The sequence below is a fragment of the Amblyomma mixtum genome, chromosome 5 (assembly GCF_055824585.1).
Source record: "Amblyomma mixtum isolate Tamu chromosome 5, ASM5582458v1, whole genome shotgun sequence".
Classification (NCBI taxonomy): Eukaryota; Metazoa; Arthropoda; class Arachnida; order Ixodida; family Ixodidae; genus Amblyomma; species Amblyomma mixtum.
This window is the reverse complement of record NC_143016.1, coordinates 70,822,467-70,843,775: the sequence shown is the minus strand read 5'-3', so window position 1 is coordinate 70,843,775 and position 21,309 is coordinate 70,822,467. Positions and strand designations below refer to the sequence as shown.

The following is a 21,309-nucleotide window of genomic DNA, read 5'->3' as shown; positions in this document are numbered from 1 at the left end:
AAGGCTTCAGAGGCGAACTGAGTCTAGGGTGAGCTTGTATTCACAACGAAATAAAAAACTCGGCAGCGCCAGTAATAACCTGTGCACTTGGCAGTCGTCGGGATCAAATGTCCTGGCTCTATGCCGCACTCGTTTCAAGCATGTGTCAGAACATATAAACCGCGTATATCGTCGCGAACAGTCCTAAACCTTGTACGGAATTCCGCGTGCGCGACTGTGCCATCCTTCATCGCATCACACGAACAGCACTCCATAACTCGCCCTGATGAAACAATGAGCAGGCAAGACCGTGTCGATAGCAAGCAAACAAGAAATGTGAGAAACCGAATACAAAACCAATTCTCTTGAAGTAAATGACAGAAAAAAGTAAATAAAGAGCTTAATCGATGGTACCGAATGAACTGCCCACTGCCATCATAATCGAATATTTTTTTTTTTTGCTTGGTCACGCACCATGCAACGCGGTTCACCTGTTGTAAATGGAATAGGCTCAACAGCACATAGCAACGCAAATCACTGAGCATCACGTCGTGACTAAAGAATATGCGCTAGCTGCTCTACCCGTACCGATTATCATCTCAAAGTGCAATGCTATTAGGATGCAAGCGCAAGAAATGCTTTGCGACGAAAACATACGTGTAAAAAACCCCCAAAAATCCCTTGGGAATTGGCTGTAGTCTTTCTGAGGAGTATTGGTTAATAATAATCGATATGCTGACTAATGGTATTTCACGAATAAAAATAACACTAAGGCTAACGGCGTTCTGCGTGGATCCAGATTTTTTTATCTAACTACCTGGATTATATAACACGTGCATGACTCAGTACTCGGGCGTTTTTACCCCCTTCGAAACGTCGTCGCTGCGACTGGGATACATAGTTAACTGAAATGGTGTGGCCCGGGGCCCGCACATGACAGCCCTCATTGCAAGTTTACTGCAGCCGGGAGACAAGAGAGGTAATAATTAAGCAACTACCAATTAGCATCCGCCCGAGCGCAGCCATATGGCTATGAAAAGGAAACTATATACAGCTTTCATAGTTGAAGAAAAATTCGTCTTGGACCGGGGTTCGAGCCTGGAACCACCGCCTGTTCTGGGCACTCCTTCTACCAACTAAGCTAATCAGGACGGCAAGCAAATTGTAGGGCGAGAGCTAATTGACGAATAAACGAAGAGAAAAACGTGGGAAGCGAAGGAAAGTTTTCCTTTGTAGCCGTGTGGCTGCACATGGGTGAATGCTAATGAGTAATTGCTCCTTTATTACAAATCTACTCCACATCGGAAAAGCATAAACAGATCGAGGTTTCCAAAAAAATTGCCCCCCCCCCCCCCCCCCCTCGTTGCTCTTCCCTGCAAAGTTTCCGATCCTTAGACGTTTCAATCAGGGTGATAACACCGAGACTCACACCAAAGCAAGCAGCCCAGACACCGGCGCCCTGATGTTTCAAAAGAAAATGGCCTTGAAAAGCTTACAGCCTGTACAAGCCGCACTCTCATAGCAGCAACGAACTTTTTCACAACGGTGGGAGTAGTGCCAGACATTTTTTGCACTATTGCGAACTTCATTCTTGCTTCTGTAATGGCCGTTATCGGCCATTACATTTAGTGTCAACTGACCAGCTTCGTGAGCTCTCGGGCCGCCTTGCTCGTTACCGCTAACGACCACAAAAGTTAGACGCCATCATGGTATGAAAGCCTGGGCGCAAACAATTCTGGCACGGTCTGACTTCACGAAAGCCAGCACTTCTTCGTGAATACACATACACAACCCTTGAGCTAAGAAGCTCCACCAGCAAAGCAAGACGGTGACACATATACGAGTGCTCGTATCCTTGTATCCAGCAGAGCCCCATATTTTCTGGTACCAACAAATCTCCACAAAGATGCGCTGCGAGCTCTTCACAGTGGACTGACCAGGGGGATTTCGAGAGTAGCTCCATACTCCGCAGAATTCAGGACAGATAATACCCGTCTATCCGCTGATCCAAAGTCAAAAGCTGCCAAGATCATCAAAGGCAAAAGACGCCACCGAAAACCCCAGGAGTATTTTCCAAGCCGATTGCTCTGCCGAAAAAACTTTCTCATTCAAATAGGAATGGATCTTCTTGGCCCGTTTCATTATCGAGATCTGACTAAAAGAATCTTTGATGCCACCGGAAATGTGGTAAGCGACACAGCAGAGAAAATACCTCCCAGTCGAAGTACAGCTGATGTAAAAGTTTGTTCGTCAAGGACACTGTGCTGTGACACAGTGTCTTTGAAATTTTCATCCACGGTGGCGGAAGGGCGTTTACAGCTGTGCTTACACACGCAGTTGTTGAGTGTAGCCACACAAGTCACAGGAAGAAAACTGCCTACAATCCAATCCACAAAGTAGCGACCTCACCAAGCGCTATAACAAGACCATAACCAACATGGATGCGATGTTCATCAAAGACGAACACAAAACGTAGAATGCCGCCTTTTTATACGTGACTTTCGTCTCCAGCACTATGATGAAGCGTACAACGCAGATGACGCCGTTTAAAGTCATTCGCGGCAATCCCAACCGCGCTTGACGCTACGCTGACGATCAGTACCGAAGAAGCCAGCATATTACGCCGCCACCTACCTCCGACATGCAGCCGAGGCCTGACAGCTCGCCCGGTTGCGTATCGTAGGCCAGCAACGGACCGATGGCCGGTGCTACAACCTGCGATGACGCCACAAGGAATACAAGCCTCGTGACCGTGTGTGGCAACGGACACCTATTTGCTGTCGAAGGCTCAGTGAAAAGAGCTCTTCTGCCGTTATTTTGGACCACATAAGATTGTTCGATGACTCTAGAGCCTCGCAAACGTCGTTCCTGTCGGAGCGATACCATCCACCCCAACATAGCCGTAAGGATGAAAGCGGTACATGCTGTCCGATTACAACGGATGAAAGCGGTACATGATGTACGATTATAACGCACGCTAAAGGACTTGTTTCTTTCAACATACTGCACATTTGGCTACCTTGTAAAACAGTGCATCTTTATCAGCATACAGTCGATGGCTCTTTGAGAGCGCGGTAATGCCACAGTGTCCCACATTGTTCATTGTTGTGCCGCCTGTCTTGTTCCCAACCAGTGTACGGTATTGTCTCCTCATTTTGTTTCGTAACACTTGGCAAGTTGCCTACAGTACATATTCGTGCGATTCGATCAGTTGTTCCTGGTGAATCGCACACATCTTTCTGGAATGTTCAGGACTATTCACGACGAGGCGGTCTGGTTATCTGGAATGCTCTATGCCGGGTTTAAATATAAAAGTGCTAGGCCGAGGGCACCGGGTATCCTCACTGATACAACTGCGAAGGCCAGTGTCGCTACTGGAGTCACCGAAGCTCCGTAGCAGTGGCAACAGGTTCGCCTCATGGCCAGCTTCCGAAGACTTCCTCTGCGTGGCTTCTTGCCTGCTTGCCTGCCTGCTTGCCTGTCGCCACGGCCACTTGATATAATTTTTTTCCTGTTGTATAACACCGAAAGATCACTTTATCGAAACTGCGAACAGGTGGAAGCCGAATCAAATAACAATCTTGTAAAACTGGCGATTATGGGAATCGAGAGAAGCCCCAATAGCGTCACTTTCCATTTGCCAGGTGTGAAAACTGGAAAGTGCGCCTAATAGAGCTTTTCGACAAGTCAGTGATTATATGGTTTGATTTGATATTATGGAGAGTTTAATGTCCCCAAGCGACTCGGGCTATAAGGGACGCCGTAGTGGAGGGCTCCGGATGATTTCGACCACCTGGGATTCTTTAATGCGTACTGACAACGCACAGTACACGGACCTCTAACATTTTGCTTTCATCGTAATGCGACCGCCGCGGCAGGGATCGAACCCGCGCCTTTAAGGTCAACAGCCGAGCAGCATAGCAGCTAAGCCACCGCGGCGGCGATTTATTATATGGCACTCGGCGCGGTTCCTTAAACACGAAAAGAAATGCGATGCCCAAACTAGGTCACTTCGCAAATCAAAGTATTAAACACTTGAACGTTTTTAAAAGCTGAAAGCTCAAAGAAGGTTTAATACTATGTATAAACTGATCCTCGATTCAAACTCAGGGCTTGTTCTACAATATCCGTATTTGATTATGACGGCTTGTCCCTCCTTTTTCACAACGCCGAAGTTGACACGGTCGAATTGACCGCGCGGCTTCTCCGTCTTCCGTCTTTATTCCGTCTCGCACCGCTGCGCCGACTGTTGCGCCGAAGACCATGCAGCGGCTGTTACGCTTCGCTGCGGTGCCGACAGATGGCGCAGAGAAAAACCTGACTGTGAGGATCTTGTCTGTTTGCCCTGCCTGTAGAGGGTCTTTACCTGCCTGCGCTGTCCGCCCTTTCTGGAAAGGAGGTCAGTGTACGGCGCCTCGCGTTTCGAATGACCTGCTGCTACCTGTCGGCTTGCTTTGATTATAGCAGGCACGTAGTGCAAATAACGCACCATAATTGTCTTCCTAGCCACGTCTCGCCGTGGCTTCGGTGCACGCTGAAGAAACAGGGGGCCAAACATTATTTCGAAGGCCTTCACTATGGCATGCGTCGCAGCCCGCAGCGTTGCATTCTCACGTAAAGGTCCACTCCCTTACCACTAAAACTAATGCTACGTAGCAGTTTCTTTACTTGACGTGAAGTATCGCAACGTGGTTCACTTTCTAAATGGAAAGCAAGTGCAGTTGGCCGCAAAAGTTTGCGGACCATGCGACCACAGGCCAGACTGCATCGCACCGTCACCAGCGCCCGCTGCTGAGGTGTGAGTGCTGTTATGCTCGTATGCTCGGAATGCCCCCCCCCCCCCCCCCCTCCTCCCTCAGCCTAAGTGGATTAGCACGCGGGCTCCGTCGACCGGGATAACCACGGCGGGGGCGGCGACAGCAAGCCCCTGTGGGAAGAGTGCATGGCGAAGATTGCGAAGGACAGCCGTAACTGACCCTCCCAGAAGACCCGTGTGTCAGACACCTCGTGTTATCCGTTGTCAAAGGAGAAGTTGACGGCGAGCGTTTTCCCTACCTCGCGTGGTCTTGCACGTAGCCTTGGGGACAAGTGTGACAACCTGCAGACCATGGGAGCGCCACCCGCGCTGCCTGCGTGACATAGATGGCATCCCCCTTATCCTCAAGCTCATCACAAGACGGGGGCGTGCCCACTGGTGAGAAAGTGCGGAGATGAATGATTCAGGACACGCCTTCCTCGGCAGGCCCGGCGTCCATCCAGGGATTTTAGGAAATTAAGAGCATATAAAATTCGGCAGCGAGTGCAGCCGCGTTTGCGAAGAAGTTCGCTCCTCACCGAGACTACTGATGTGCTTGGGGATCGGGACCGAGGTCTTCACCGCATGAGGATGAAGTGGGCAGACTATGGAGGGAAGTCTTCAGGAGAAGCAGTAAACTTCAAGGTTTATGTTACATATTTACAAAACAACAAGGAATCCAAGAGTCAGAAAAGAAGGGCTCTGACGCACGCCACATTGCGGCTTAAATACAGTTGATATTGCCCAGGCACCTAGCTAGGGAATCCGATAGCTGGTCGAGTGTCCAATGGGCCTTTAGCCGCTTCATAGGCTCCGCCCTCCCCACGTGCCCGCGCACACACTACATGTACACGTGCAGGCAAGGAGGAACTTTGGCGCCTTGCAGTCGCCAACTCTGGTTTGCCGCGGGCCGACCAGGCCCAAAGGGTCGTTGGCTTCAGTGCGGCGATCCCGCCGTGGGAAACACGAGATCAGAGGGCTCACACCGGTGAACTCTTCAAGTGGGAAGGACGAATTAGCCATGTCCAAACCCGCTTTCTCGGGCTGCTCAAGGGCAAGCGGGCGATGGGTTGGCGCTGCCGCTGCCGCCGCTCGCTGTCTCCTCCGCCGGTCCATGGGAGAGCTCAGAGCGGGAGAAGCGCCGCTTTCAGCACCTTCGGCGAAGAGGATTAGATGCCTTTGTTCACGGCGACGCCATCGCCAGAAGCCTCCCGCACGCCAGAGTTTCTTCCGTCTTACCCGAACAACAGCACCTTTGGTCAAGGTAGCCCCATGGCGCCTGCATGGCTCGTCTGATACCACTGGCTCGGACCCCGATCACAACACTACCGTCTCCTAAGACGCTCTCTTTAACTGAGAGCCACTCTCAGTTGCTGTTTACTTGTACATAATGTAAATACTTGTATAAATTTCTCCTTGTCTCCTCGTAACCACGTCTCCGATCTTTCTCGTCCCTTCCCCGGCCCGACCACGCTGCCCGATCCCAACAGTACACTGTTTATGAGGTGCTAAACTTTACTTCTGATTGTTGATTTTCTATCTTCGATATATTGCGGCTAGTTGCTGCCATGCGAGATCTTGTTACGTGCTTCTTACCTGGTCGCAGCGATCATCCGGTGACCGGCACCGCTATCTTCAATGCATGCATCATTTGTGCATAATTCTGAGCATGGTTCTTTGTCGATTTTCAAATCAATAATGCCATTTTTAACGATTCTGCTAGCAACATTCGAAATGTTCCTTCGATCAGAATATATGTTAGCGAAAAGAAAGGCTTCAATAAGACCACAATTGTCTTGATAATCAAATATTTATGCGCGCGAGATTACTGTCATTAATTGTTGCCGTGAAAAGCTTCCTCACCGCATGCAGATCTAATTTGAATGACTTTAATAAGGCAAATTAAACAGGGAACTTTACGCATGAAAAGACAGTGGCATGGTAATACAGATAACGTCACGTAAGGTGCCGCCTTCCGACCGTTTCTTGAAGAAGCCAGTGACACGTCCTCTAAGAACAGACGGTTTGATCTTAGTGCTGCGTGCTGACGTGTGTATATCTTTTTAAGTGTATTTCGTAGAGCTGTTTCCGTTATATTTTTTCCTTGGTGGATGTGCGCAGGCGCAGCGAGCCGGTCTGGGAAGTGCTGGTGTAGTTCGCGAAATTTTTCGGCCAACAGTGCAAAACTGGATTGCTAGCTTTGTCAAGAAATGAAAAAAGAAAATACAGGGCGGAGAAGTGATTACTGCTCCGGCTGCTCTATCGTGTAAAATAAAAAAATGCCGTATGGCAAGTTAAGGCGACACGACGAGAAATTATGGTACCAAAATATAGAAACAACAGACAAAGTTAGCAGATGGTTTAGCACGGCTAAGCGTGCAATATCGTGCAGTACCACTCGTTACGGTGGGCACGTGCTGCGAATGCTAAAGAATCCTTTGACCAAAATGCCTTTACACTAAAGGCCATAACCATAAAGCTCTTTACACTAAAGGCCTAATAATAAAGGCCTTTGATGTAAAGGCATTTGACCTAAAGGTCTTTACCACAAAAGCCTTTGACCTAAAGGCCTTCTACCTAAATGTCTTTACCACAAAGGCCTTTACTCTGGCGGTATTCACCTTGAAGGCCCTTATCCAGATGTACCTTTCACCAAGGTCTTCACCGAGGCCTGCCAGGTGTACACACCTGGCAGGCTGCCCGCATCCCTGTGGGCAGGTGGGCAGCCTGCCACGAAGCAGGCTTCAGGTTAGCTTCCCGGAAGTACGAAGGTACTATCGCGGGTAAAAAAGATTAGCACACATGACGGAACACCAGAGCGCCGAAATGACAACATGTGGCGCTGCGGGTGGCGAAGAGGCTGATAACGAGAGTGCCGGGCCGTTCCCATTCTACAGTATTAGGGGGGTTCAGCGGACTGCCACGGACAGCAAAATTACTGGCTAAAAGCAGCGCTATCATCTATTGCTCCCACGAGTTCCTTTTGACAAACCATCGCGGACATAAAAAGCAGTAATAAGAAGAACCCATCTTTGCTCATGATAACCGAGCCAAAATAAATGCCGCAAGCACAGTCACGTAGGGTCGGCACTTCAACGATCGGGCGGTGCACGCTTGATAAAGCTTACTTCCTGCCGTCCCCCCCTAGGCTGCAAACATGGAAACGGCCCTTTAGGCAGCTCTGCGTACCGCAGCGCCGCGTGGTGAGATATACGAATTCTGATCGCCAGTGATCTGTGCTAATATTTTTTGCTCACGACTGTACGTATGCCCGAAATCGAAAAATGTGCCTAGTAGTGTTACCGCACTAAAAGAACACATTTAATGTCGTGCCTTTAACTCGCAACAGCCCATTGATTACCACCAAAGTAAACCGCATGGTGCAGCAACACGACGTATACACATGAAAAAGTGAAACGCGGGGTCATATTCTCAGAGAAATACATTTCTTCAAGGCCTCTTTTTACTTGTTGTTGTTAGTGGCTATTTATTTATAAAAATAAAAATGGAAGAAAAAGATTTTGCTAGCCGCGGCATCTGCCATCGAAACTTGAGCTCCGGCTGGCGGCAATAAAAGGACAGGGAGAGGAGAGCAAGGCAGAAAGAAAGAGGGGAACGATAGAGGAAAGGATAGGGGTAGGACGGCAGTATACATTATGTACAAATACAGGATTTCGCTGTATTTTGGTGTTGTGGAGATGGTTTATTGGTTTATTGGGGCTCACCGTCCCAAAGCGACTCGGGTTATGAGGGGCGCCGTAGTGAAGGACTCCGGAACCTGGGGTTCTTTAACGTGCACTGACATCGCACAGTACACGACGCGTAATTCGCATACGAAAAGCGCAAAGTTCGGGCCGGCATACCAGGCGCACCTCGTCGGAATCCATTGTCCAGAAAAGTCCTCTTGACTGAGCGGAGTTGCATCAGTGTCGAAATTTGGCAGAGTTGCATCGACGCGTCGGAAACTGGACCAAAGCAACGAGGGCCAGCCAGGGCAAAAAGCGCAGCATGCGCCTCCACCTCTGGCAACCCCAAGGGCGTAGCAGGGGGCGTTTTGTCTGCTCACCAGGTCAGCGGTGCCACAGCTACAGTCCACGTGAACGTCACTCACAATAGGGGCTCTTCACAAGGAGATGGCTCGAAGATATGCAGTGCAGAGAGCATTCTTGCAAACCACGCGGAAAGTGTACGCCAGTAAGAAAGAAAGACGTATGGTGAAGGCCGAAAAGGAGGAGGGGGGGGGGGGGGGGGTAGATCATTTTAGCCTGTTTAACGCCCAGAGCGGCGCAAGCTGGGCCAGAATTCTTCCTTCGAAATCTGCGGCAGTGTCGACCCACAGAAGAGCCAGCTTGGCTCACCGTTCAGTTCACATGGTCGAAGCTTTTCAAAGCAGAAACGTCACCTTCGCGCTATCCTTCAAGCAGTCCACCCAGTGCATCTTTATGTGGGAAAAAAAGGTAAGAGCAAATGCACGTTGTATAACTTCCCTTTGCAGCATACAGCTGCACTTGAGAAGATGTTACTTGTAGCCCTTATCTTAAATATACGACATAGTTCGGTCAAGCCAACAGGTTCTGGATGACGCCACCACCCACCTCAGGTGCCATCCAGTAGGGTGTGCCGACAGAGGTGTTCCGTTTACCCATCGTCTCGTCCAGGTGAGATGAGACACCTGCAGACAAGACAAGGATCCACGATTTACACAAGAACGTGCAGACTCAACAATTCTGGACAAATCATTTTTCAATGGGAAAGAGTTTATGAACGCAATTTTTTATACCTTGAAAGATATTAATTTAACAATCAATATATCCGCAGATCTCACATCGGCAGGCTTACATTATTTTGCTATCAATGTTTTTGCTATCGTCAAAAACGTTCCCCATTGGTTTTCTATGGCAGGCTTAACTGCTTGATGCCCGCGATGGGACAAACTTCAAAAGGAATATTTTGCCATCTATCGGAAGAATGTACCATTACCTTCAATGTTTCCAAAACTCTCCCTTGCAATATTCCAAAATTCAAAATTTTTGTCCAGTAACGTTGGACATGAACGAACAGCGCAGGCAGGTAGCCTTTCTGCCTTTTTCTGTCTACGAAGGGGAGTGGGGTGGGGAGAGGCACGACGGGATTTCATGTAATCGGTCTCACTTCGTAGTGTTACCATCTGCGGTTATAAGCACTATAACGCAGGTAGTGGTGCTGGTGGTAAAACCTTATTATTCCGCAGAGGGGGACCCCTGAGCACAGGGGATGATTAGCTTAGACCTAGCGCGCCGATAAATAAGTGGATATAAGCGAGGGAACGTTGCACGTCCTTTGCAAATTGCACCTCCGACACATGTGATTTGGAATTATTCTTTCTCTGCAGAGTTATTAGTCATCACCAATGTCAGGATCTAGAAGGGAGGAAAATGAAGAGGAAGAACTTCTCTTGACGATGTTTTTCTCGTTACGAAGATGTTGTTAGACTGTAAGGTCTAGTGCATTAGCGAACAGTCGGTGTAGCAATATTTGCCGTTGTACTAAATTATCGCTGCTAACCACAGTAGGCCCATGGAGAAGCCGCTTCTAACGTCGGGGAGGTGGCCCGAAATAAAGAACGATTCTCTTCCAATCCCATTTTACTGGCCTTGCCACGCCTCCACTATCGCTGGGCATTTCGTCGCTTGCGGCAATAACGAAGAGCGAAAAGGAGAAGTAAAGACAAGATGGGATCGGAGCAGAATCTTCACAACATCCCGGCCCTGATTTCGATCTAAGGCGCATTTCATGCACTCTATGGACTTCAGCTTATGTTGAAGCGCAGCTTATAAACCGTAAGAACAGTTGAAGCTGGTTATAAGTCGAAAGGGCCCCGCGATTTCTTCGTTATAGCCAATGCTTTGTTATAGCGGCACCCGACCTTGGATGCAACTGTCGAATGCCAGTGAGCTTATCTGCCACTGTGTGTAACGAGGACAATTTCGCCGGAGTTTAGTGTGCCACCTATACGCGTTGTGGGAGCCTTTAACACGCGCATCAAGCACCCCACGTGACCGAATATACGTACACCAACCGAATATATGTCACCCTTTCCAAAGCGGGCCCTTGTCTTCCGCAGCCTGCATGGGCTTTACAGCATAGAATAGGTCTTGGAGGAATAGTGTCCTGAAGTGACATCTAAAGCCTATTCAGAATGCTCAAAGCAACCTATTTAGAATATTCAGCTCCGTTTCCTAGGTGCAGAAGCCGATACTGGCTGCTTTAAAAGACGGCGCGCTGCGACGATTTCCTCGCGAGTACGCGTTTTGGTTGGCTTTGCCGCACAGCTCACAAGCACGTGGGCTAGACACTTCTTCGCACGACAGTACTGTCTTGCGGAGAAAGCCTACGCCAAACCGAGTACTTTTATGACGGCCGCATTCTGATCATCTGCAATTGTTTTACGCTTTTATTTTCCCCGCCACTGGACCGTGTGAAACCAGCGGGACCGCGATACCGTCAAGCCCACCATGCGCAGAGCCAAGCGATTTTATCAATGCGACCAATGTGCGACGACGTCAACTAAACTGCTCGTAGAATCAGAGAAGCAGAGAAAGCTCACAGTGGGCCGTGTGCAGTGACGAGGTTGGGAGACGGCGGAAATGGAATTCGCCATATCGAAACGGCACGGATGTGTTGGACGTCGTTACAAAGTGATATGAAGTTAAGTTCATTAAAGCTTCCTTATATCGCGTTGTAGGAAATTTTGACTTCGTAAAAATGAGTTATCAATTAGTAGCTTGGTTTTAGCGATTTGATTCACTTTAAAAGTGCGTACTTGCGCGACAACGAAATGCACGAACGAGGGACACGTACTGGCATGTACAGTGCGCAACTTCCTGCTGTTTTATTTATTAGAAAGCAGTTACAATTCATGCCAACGAGAACGATCACAAGTTGTCGAAGTGCAAACGAAACAGAGCAACGATGAAAACACACGTTCAAATCAACGCCACCGCCAAGTCCTTGATTCTGCCTTGCTACGACGCCTCTTATTCTTCTTGTATGTTAGCGCAACGGCTCGAAGCCAAAAGGCACGAAGCCAAACTAAGCCAACGGCTTGTACAGCCTTTTACCATGTTGACCTGCCGTTCGTTTAAATTATTTGTTTTGTATTCTTGATACTAATTTGGCTAATTAGCTGAGAACACCTTCCATTGTCCCCTGCTTATTATGTTTGCTCCTTGAACATAACGGAAGCCTCTGTAGCCAACCGGAAACTTTTCTGGTTAACATCCCTGCCTTTCCTCCCCTCTCTGTATCTATCTCTGTTGCTGTTTTGCTTTAGGCTGAGAGAGAAAAAATTGCTGATTCTTGGCTTCACATCGCGCTTGGCAGCGGAATTGCACGCGTGTATTTTCCTTCTTGCTTCAAGCCTGTTTGTTCTGTTATGATAGGTCTTGCTGGTATAAATTGTGGCTGCTTTCTAAGAAACAAAACAGCTGGAAGTTGCGCACTGCACTTGTCGTATGTGTTCCTCTTTCTTGTGTATCGTCTCAGTGCGAGTACGCACTTTTGACGAGTTATCAAATACATCGATATACGGGAGTTTCCAAGAAGAATGGCTATCCCTTCGTAATATCCATTATTTCGTTATAAATCGTTTTTTTTTTTTTTTACAGCCGACTTCTACTGCATTGGTAGCAAACTAAAGCCCGCGTCTGTGATATAATGAAGGCGTCGTGTGGACGACAGACAATCTGTGTAAGTGCTAGACTCTGCGAATCCGCTTTGTTTCGTTTTGCTCTGTGTGCACGTGCAAGCTATACAGCAGAGCGGAGAGTGGAAAATGCCAGAACAGCGCTCATTCGCTCGCGTTGGCTCACCATGCTACGGCGCAGCCTTGGTGACGCGGAACTCACCGAAGTCCACCAGCTTGACGGTGCCGGTGTCGGTGAGCAGGATGTTGTGTCCCTTCACGTCCCGGTGCATGCAGTGATGAGCGTGCAGGAACCGAAGAGCCTGGACAGTAGAAGAAATAGGGGCGATCACGTAATGTGGACGCGAAGTTGACAAAGTGTTTGCAATCTGTACAAGAAGCCAGCAGGCTTTTACAGTCGTCCATACATGAAGACAGTACCCATCTCGCATCAAATTTCAGTCAGGATGAATGCATATCGTCAACTTGTAGCTAGTGTAGCTAGTAAAATGTTTTCAAATGTTTTTTTTTTTTTTTTTACGCGATAGCGTATTCAGCTCGTTCAGTCGAAAAGCTGTCGGCGTAGTAGTATAGTAGACGGCACCGCGTGTCGGAAATAATCGGCGGCTGCGTAAAAATTGCCGCAGAATGTTCCGGATAGTGTCATACGGTTCAGCGTTTCGTGCAGCATAAACGTAGTAGTTAAGTTAGAGCCTAGCTCGCGTCAGGGAGTAGAACCGGCGACATATAATCGGGGAAACTGGCGACCTGTAATCGGGGGCTGCGTAAAAAAAAATCGTATGATGCGCGGTTCGGATGTCCACCAAGATATTTTTTATTTTAATGTGAGTTATAGCGACAGCTAAATGACCGATTATTTTTCGGACCTGCTGCGAAAGAACAGGAAGTACAGAGGACGGCACTCCTGTCCTGTGTACTTGTTCTCTGGACCGTCGTCTTCCGCGCTGCTTCTCTGCAGACACCGCAAGGCAAAGATGAATTCGCCGTGCTTCCTGGAACACGGTACGGCTTTCCAACTCCTTTCGCACGCCGCAGAGCTTCGCACGCACTGCTGTGGCGTCCCTCAACCTCTGCTGACACCGGAAAGTCCGACGCTTAACAGACACAATGCTTGTCCCAGAGGCGAGAGGTGTCAAGACGGCGCGGAGTCGAAGATTCGCTCGTTAGCAGTTGTAGCATTCCCTCTTTCGTTGAACCGACGGACGGATTCTCACGGTATTCTTTGTTTCAGAAACCACCGCGAATGTAGCTAGGATCTCAAACAAAAATAGCGCGCTAATGCACGCGACGACACGTTTGAAAGGGAAGATTCTCGCGTAGCTTTCCGCGTGTTGTGAACTGACGCCATTTCCGGAGCCGCGAAGCAAAACAGTAAGCCGGGCTTTCCTCCAAATGGAGGACGAACGCTACCACTCGCTGATGGTGGTTTTCTTCTCACGGAAACGCTGTAGATGTGTCGCTGCTGCGTATGGGGCAGATTTTCCTTTCCGCCAGGAACGCCCAGCACGTGTGTCTTGTTATTACTTACGTCTATGGTTTCCCTTAGGATGTACGCGATGATGGGCTCTGGAAGGTTGCTGCCTGACTTGCGTAGGTTCTGCACCAGGTCCGTCACCGAACCGCCCGTGCAGAGCTGGAGAGAAAGAAATGGAAACAGCAGCAAGTATTACGCCGCGGGTGTGGTTTATAGTTCCTGTGAGTCACACAGTGTACGCGGCAACTTAATCCGGAAACGTACCGGAGTGCTAGAAACAGGTCTGGTCTTAAAAAGGGCCCGCCTTTTACATATAGCGCGTTCACGAAAGAAAAAAAAAACGCAACAGATACAGCCAGTGAGACAAAGGTGGTATAAACGGAATTAAATGTTTGAGAACTGCCGCAACTATTTACAAAAAAGATCATTCGAATGCGAGTTTATCACCCAGACTTCGTACACAGCAGATTTTGCACTGATAGCTATACGGAGGTCCTTTCTCTCGGAGAAGTCGTGAGAGAATCGTGCCTGTCGTGACAAAAACTCCAGTACTCCCCAGGTGGCTACTGATAATGATATCGGGGTAGAATGGGGATCGAACACTCTTAATAAATAAGGCAGGGAGTATGAGTAAAACGGCGAGTTGAGCGAGTTGGTACATACTTGAAGAAAACCGCGCAGCAACAGGGACAAGAGAGAAGACGGAACAGGCGCTGACTAGCAACTGAAGGTTTATTGCAAGGAACACAAAAAATGTACTCTCCTAACAACCAGGAGCACACATGATCTACCCCAACAACACTGATAAGATGTCCAAATCAGTCATGATGGTCAAGATACGACGTTTCACACTCATGAACGAGGACGGATGGGGTGCTTACGCATATGTCATGGTTTCTGTGAATCTGAAATGCTTCGCAGATTTCCTTAGTTGATCTATCGTTGTGATTGTACAAGACCTTTGTGTCGTTAAAAGGTGGAGTACATGGTTCTCATGGAGTACAGTCATGAGCAAATGTGGTATACAACACGCAGCCGGTGGCACAGCTCGGGAAAACTGCATCGAAACGCCATCTAGCCACAGCGACAGGGTTCGAGACAGCTCAAGGGGGACCCATGTTATCTGCAGATATGTGAGTTGAATCATAGCAGTCGCTAGATGGCGTTCCAATGCAGTTTTCCTGAGCTCCGCCGCCGGCGGCTGCGTGTTGTATACCACTTTTGCTCACGACTGTACATGGAGTACATGGTTGCACAACAAAGAATGTCGTCATAACACCTCCGCGCCTGCTGCCGAACCATGTCGTCCACTTTTTAACGACACAAAGGTCTTGTACAACCACAACGATAGATTAACTGGGAAAATCAGCGAAGCATTTCATATTCACAAAAACCGTGACACATGCGTAAGCACCCAACCGTCCTCGTTCATGAGTGTGAAATATCGTATCTTGACCATCATGACTGATTTGGACATCTTATCAGTGTTGTTGGGGTAGATCATACGTGCTCCTGGTTGTTACGAGAGTATATTTTTTGTGTTCCTTGCAATAAACCCTCAGTTGCTAGTCAGCGCCTGTCCAGTCTTCTCTCTTGTCCCTGTTGCTGCGGTGTTTCCTTCAAGGGGGTATGAGGCTAGGGTAATGTTACCGCTGGTACTTCGCACTGAAGAAGGCCGCAAAGAGCCTGCAGCGGTGCAACGTTTCCGCAGTCTTTTGCCTCGACTGGTGGTACGAAAGTCCCCGACAAATTCTCATCCCTATTTCTATTCGTAACCTACGAAAAAAGCGAAAGAAACCCGCGTAAGCAGTTTTAAATGCATTTAGTAAGAAAACGGTCACCGACGTCGGCATCTACTAGCGTATGGTGCAGGAGCAACCTGTTTAAGCATCTTTCTACCTATATGCTGTCATGCAATGCTGTGTCGCAAAGTTACCCTCTTTTCATTCGGTTACCGCTGGCGTACAATGAAAGAATCTTGCTCAGTAATACGAACTGAACATAACCGGTTGTACAGTCGGATACAACTCAAGAAGAAAGCGGCAAATGCCCCTCAAAGGAGGCCCTCCAGCCAATAGCGTCGAGCGATTCTCATGACGTCGTGGTTAATCTCCTTGACCTGCTAGCGTGGCGAATCAGGGAATGGCAGGTGAAAGGGGACTAACCATGGTTTAATCGATGTGGGGACGCACTCGTCCCCTGTGGTTCGCTTTCCCGCAATGTACCCTCAACTGGTTCCCTGTGGTTAGCTTCCCCGCAATGCACTCTCCTTAGTTGTGTTATTTTAACTAACAGGGGAGGGCGCTCGCGTCGCAGCGACACCAGCGCCACGGATGGCATGTTTGCTGCTCGCGCGCGGGGGAGAGACGGGCCTCCTCTCCTCGGGACCGAGGAAGCGCGTGGACGTTCACGCGCAAGGCTCCGCTCCTCGCCGGCGGGCGACCTCGTATGGAAACATGTTCCCGTCACCTCGTACCGTCCGGCCTCGGAGCTTCCCTCTTGCCCTAGCATGGGCGAACGTTCGCTCGTAACCGTGCTGGTTTGTCGGACGTCCTCGATTCCTCAGCGTATTTTGTTGCTAGCTGGCGTTATTGTTTTAGCAATAAATGCCTTGTTTGTGTCAGTCAGTGTGTCGTTACTTTGTTCCCGCAGAGCAAGGCCCGCCGTGGTCGGCGTACGTTCGGTAGCGTACGTGATCACGGGGTGGGGTCCGCGCGGTTCTGAACTGTGTCAGCCGCCCGTAAGCGGGGAGAACGTCTTTATCTCCCCAATTAAACCCCACATGGGATTAAGCGCGGCGTCCTCAAAACCAGCCACTGCCATTGGCCGGAGTAATTTCCTTGAGGGCCACCTGCCGCTTCATCTTCGTGTTGCATTCGACTATAGTTCAGGAAGGAATGTAAACGCCTGTTTCAGATTACCTTGAAATGTCAAGGCATACAGGTAGGGGAGAAAAGTGGCTAATGCGCTTTTAAAACCATCTCAATGGACATAAAAACTCCTGTGGACGTTCTGCGGACGTTCAAAACGTCCAAGGGACGTCCAAGGAGCGTCCAAGGGACGTCCAAGAGAGTTCTAGTGCCCAATGGGCGCTGACCACCTTTTGCAGCGTGCATGGTTTCCTGCACTACACTGAAGTCTCGCGGGCAAAGTGGTCATGCCGGGAGACGAGTGTATGGGCAGGGAGGTTGTTGTTTTGCAACGTCGAGTGCGTGTGAGATGAGAGGGACGCGCACGCACCTCCATGACGAACCAGACCTGGTCGTCTTCGCGGCACGGCGCCGGCTGGAAGAAGATGCCGAAGTAGGTGGGGATGTTTGGGTGGACGCACAGGTCGCGCAGCACTCGATGCTCCTCCTCCATCTCCTCCACGTTGTCCGCGATGTTCTCCATGATCTTGACCGCCACCAGTCGATCTGCAAAAGGTGTATTTATTGGCCACAGGGGAGCCATACTTAGTGAGAAGGACCCGAGATGAAGAGTTAGCGAACAAAAGGCGTTGTGATAGCAAGGGCTTCGAGGAGAATTGAGGACAAGCATAAATATCGTTATCCCGAATAAATTGTACGAACCTGAACTAAATGGCACAGTACTTGGTCGTGAGAATGAAAAATTCTGGCTGGCATCGAAACATTTTTTAAACGTATTTAAGCGTTTGATCTCTACTGCCGTTTCTTCGTGGGCCAGGAAATGATAAATATCAGGCTGACCTTACTGCATTCACAAGTAAACCGGTCTCACTATCCTTAGCCTTTGTCGCGCTCTATATTCTAAAGATTTGACAAGTTTCTTTCAACTCATCCCTAATTTTACGATCAATGTGCTAAATAACGGCGGCGGATCTCATCACCCAGTCGTTGCGGAAAGAGTTTCTTTCCCTGCGCATTGCGTTCCTTTAGACGACTTTCATCGTGCAAACGTATACGCTTCGGCGAAATTACAATAGAAGGATTGGAAATGCACCATATCAATATCAAGTTTCCGATGCGCAAATAATGAGGCATTACGGTGTGTCTACAGCGCCGATAAACCAGCACTGCCTGCGGGATTTGTGTGCCATCAGACTATGGCGTCATCTGATTAGTGCAGATAGAAACAGACGCCTGCCTGTTCACGTGGTAGCAGTATCGAGTCGCGCCGCCCAGAGGCACCGGCAGAGTGGCAGGAAATAGGAAGTAGTATGTCAGAAATATCATAGCATGTTAAAGTGGGACACTTTTACTTGATTTTCAACGCTGCGTCCTCATCTCCATGGGTAGTAAATCACCGTATCTACAAGACACTGGCGAACTGTCCTCTTCACGTCACTTCACACTTAACTACAAGCTAACCGTTGTCATATGGCAACCATCAAGCTAGAGGCGTTAAGAAATTCCGACACCTCCCGGAGAGGTGGTGGGGATGTGGGTGGAGGCGGGGTAGTTTTGTATGGTGCGTACCAGTGAGCTTGTCCCTGGCGGCGTACACCTCCCCGTAGGTGCCCTCGCCGACCACCTTGACGAGCTGGAAGCGGTCTCCTGGTGCCGGCAGGGACAGCAGGTCCAGGTGCTTCGAGATGCCCCGGTAGTAGGCGGCCACCTTGGGGTCGTGGTGCTGCTCGGGCGACCCGCCTGCGCGCACACGCGAACAGCCCTTTGCTAAAGCCAACATAGTCACATGAATGCACGAAATACGAATGCTTCACGCCTGAACGTATACGATGGCGTATCGTAGTTCTGGGACACGTTAGGTAATATATTTCTCGAAACATATTTACCGCTTTAGCTAGACACTTCTACGGCTAAAGTTCAAAGTACGATATTCGAGTGCAACCACTCATTTCCGAGGTTCCTATCTCAATTTTTAAAATTGTAATGCGAACATCATCACGGCCAGAGCAGGGGTTCATTCAGTCAAAGGGGAATGTCATCGCACTCTGGAACATATTAGCTTCATGTTTGTATGTTTAACGTCAGATTAAAAGTAGGAGCGTAAATTAGCAGACGTATCGCAACAACAAGAATACCAGATGATGCCGCTCACCGACCTCCTCCTCCTCCGCCATTGTAGCTGCTGCCAGTGTTGAGGGGAAGGGGCTTCAGCAGGCGGTACCGGTGGGACTCCTCCATTATTTCACTGTGTCTCGGGAGACCTGTGACAAAAAAAGGGGGCAACGCGTATATTAACCACTGTAGTGAAATTTGGTTGTCCGTTTACTGTTTCGAATGAAGGTAAACAACGCAATACCCGATTATACGCACCAGCACGGTGCAAGAAAATGCGCGCCAATAACGTTACGCCCTGTTTCTACGAGACGTGGTTATTGATGAGTACGTGGCGCCATCTGGTTAGTGCGCGTGTAAATATTCAGTTGATCCTGCCACGTGATCTCACCGGGGCACACATGCAAGTAGACAGTAATATAGAACAATTACCTAATTGCATTATGTGCTGGCATTGCCATAGCATGAAAAGCTGTTCATGCCTTTGCTAGAAGTGACTGGTTGGGATTGTGAGACCCTGCAGGTTGCTCTTCCCGTACACCACTTGTCACATGTGAATTACATGACTCTCCCCCCCCCCCCCCCCCCCACCCCCCCCCCACTCGATGAGGCTCCTAATGCTTTCGCATTCGAACAAGGGGAGCTATGCATTAATATGCTAGCACATTAAGCACTCAATTGTTCTTATTCTCTCTTTACAGCTTTTTGATTCTGCTCTCTATGCATGTTCTCTCGCGTCGGTCGAATTTCGACGGAGGCGAAATTCTAGAGGCCCGCGTACTGTGCGATGTCAGTGCCCAGGTCATGTCGATGTCAGGTCATGTCGAGGTGCGATGTCAGTGCCCAGTCAGAACCCTAGGTGGTCGAAATTTCCGGAGCCCTTCGCTACGGCGTCCCTCATAGCCTGAGTCGCTTTGGGACGTTAAACCCGAATAAACCAAACCTTTACATGTTCTCTACAAACAGTTTATGCGCGCTGTACCCCTAGCTTGCTTGTTAAACGACGGCCGGGACACATTTTCTCGAGAAAAGCACGGTCGTGCGCTGGAGATTAGAGGTAACGTAAGAGAGAACGGGATCCGCTAAACATTAATTCATTCAGTAACGTGTCTACAACGGCGGCAACCGCAGAAACGAAAACATACGCATGCGAGGAGCCGCCACAGGCAGCGCAAATATTTTTTGTCTCGAGCTCTAAGGCCAGTGAGCCAGCGTCGTGCGAAAGCGCATTAGCAAACTGCATGGCTTTCCGGTTGTAAAGACACTCTACATAAAATAAAAAAGATAGAATTCCTGCTGCGGAAAAACGAAAGCGATTTTGAGGTTGACATCGTGACCAACAGCTTAGAAACCAGCGTCTTTTCTTTCCTTTTCGTTTCTGTGTACGGATAGTGCCGCGCCTGTTATGCATGCATACAAGAGATTCGAAAGGTCGGGAACAAGAAGGGCGAGTGACTGAGCAGTTACGGCAAGGAGGACCGCCGCCAAACGACTGCAATGTGAGTGAACCTGCACATTAACTTGGGTGAAAAGCATTTGTGTACACTGATATGCTGACAGGTTCTTGATGTTCTCTTTAGCGATATGACAGAAGCCAACAGCCACAGAAACCGAGAGGCACAGGGGATTTTTTTTTAAAAGTTATTTATTTTGTGGTGTTGATCAATTTAGAATATTACTGAATATGTTATCGTTTAAAGATAACTGATTAGAAAAGCAGAAGAAAAAACAACCACCTGCCGCCGGTGGGATCCGAACCCACGACCTCCGAATTACGCGTCCGGTGCTCTACCTCTGAGCTACGGCGACGGCTGTCAATTCTTCTGCTTTCGGGGGTATTTATGTTTACAAGTAACCTAACCTTGAGAGTGTTCATCAGCGCCACCCACGTTCATAAGCGGCGGACGTAGAACGTCCTGAGTTACCGCAGGTGTGACGTAGAACGTCATCGAACGGAGAGGGTGGAAGCTGCGTGAGAACCCTCTTATGCTTCTTAAGGCGTCAAGGCTGCCAGAATCGAGGCCCTCGCTAAGCAATTAAGCAAACAAGGGAAGGGGATGAGGGGCTCGTTATAAATATGACAGAAGCCAACAGCCACAGAAACCGAGAGGCACAGGGGATTTTTTTAAAAGTCCGCTTATGAACGTGGGTGGCGCTGATGAACACTCTCAAGGTTAGGTTACTTGTAAACATAAATACCCCCGAAAGCAGAAGAATTGACAGCCGTCGCCGTAGCTCAGAGGTAGAGCACCGGACGCGTAATTCGGAGGTCGTGGGTTCGGATCCCACCGGCGGCAGGTGGTTGTTTTTTCTTCTGCTTTTCTAATCAGTTATCTTTAAACGATAACATATTCAGTAATATTCTAAATTGATCAACACCACAAAATAAATAACT

The 21,309-nt window shown here is 49.0% G+C and overlaps 1 protein-coding gene across 5 annotated transcripts in view; it reads right to left on the bottom strand.

The window, feature by feature from the left end:
• ninaC (STKc_myosinIII_N_like and MYSc_Myo21 domain-containing protein ninaC) overlaps positions 1 to 21,309 on the bottom strand; it is a 146,359-nt gene that overhangs the window by 50,040 nt on the left and 75,010 nt on the right. For 3 of the 5 annotated variants that reach the window (XM_089544952.1, XM_089544956.1, XM_089544955.1), the window contains exons 3-8: positions 18,959 to 19,063; positions 18,372 to 18,542; positions 17,173 to 17,348; positions 13,987 to 14,091; positions 12,661 to 12,760; positions 9,370 to 9,446 (exon numbers count right to left, since the gene is read on the bottom strand). In XM_089544952.1, coding sequence (XP_089401078.1) covers positions 9,370 to 9,446; positions 12,661 to 12,760; positions 13,987 to 14,091; positions 17,173 to 17,348; positions 18,372 to 18,542; positions 18,959 to 19,040 — 711 coding nt within the window. In that variant the 5' untranslated portion in view covers positions 19,041 to 19,063. Of the gene's footprint in view, positions 1 to 2,613; positions 2,634 to 9,369; positions 9,447 to 12,660; positions 12,761 to 13,986; positions 14,092 to 17,172; positions 17,349 to 18,371; positions 18,543 to 18,954; positions 19,064 to 21,309 lie in introns of those variants that run through there. The other 2 variants (XM_089544954.1, XM_089544957.1) reach the window with 2 other exon arrangements.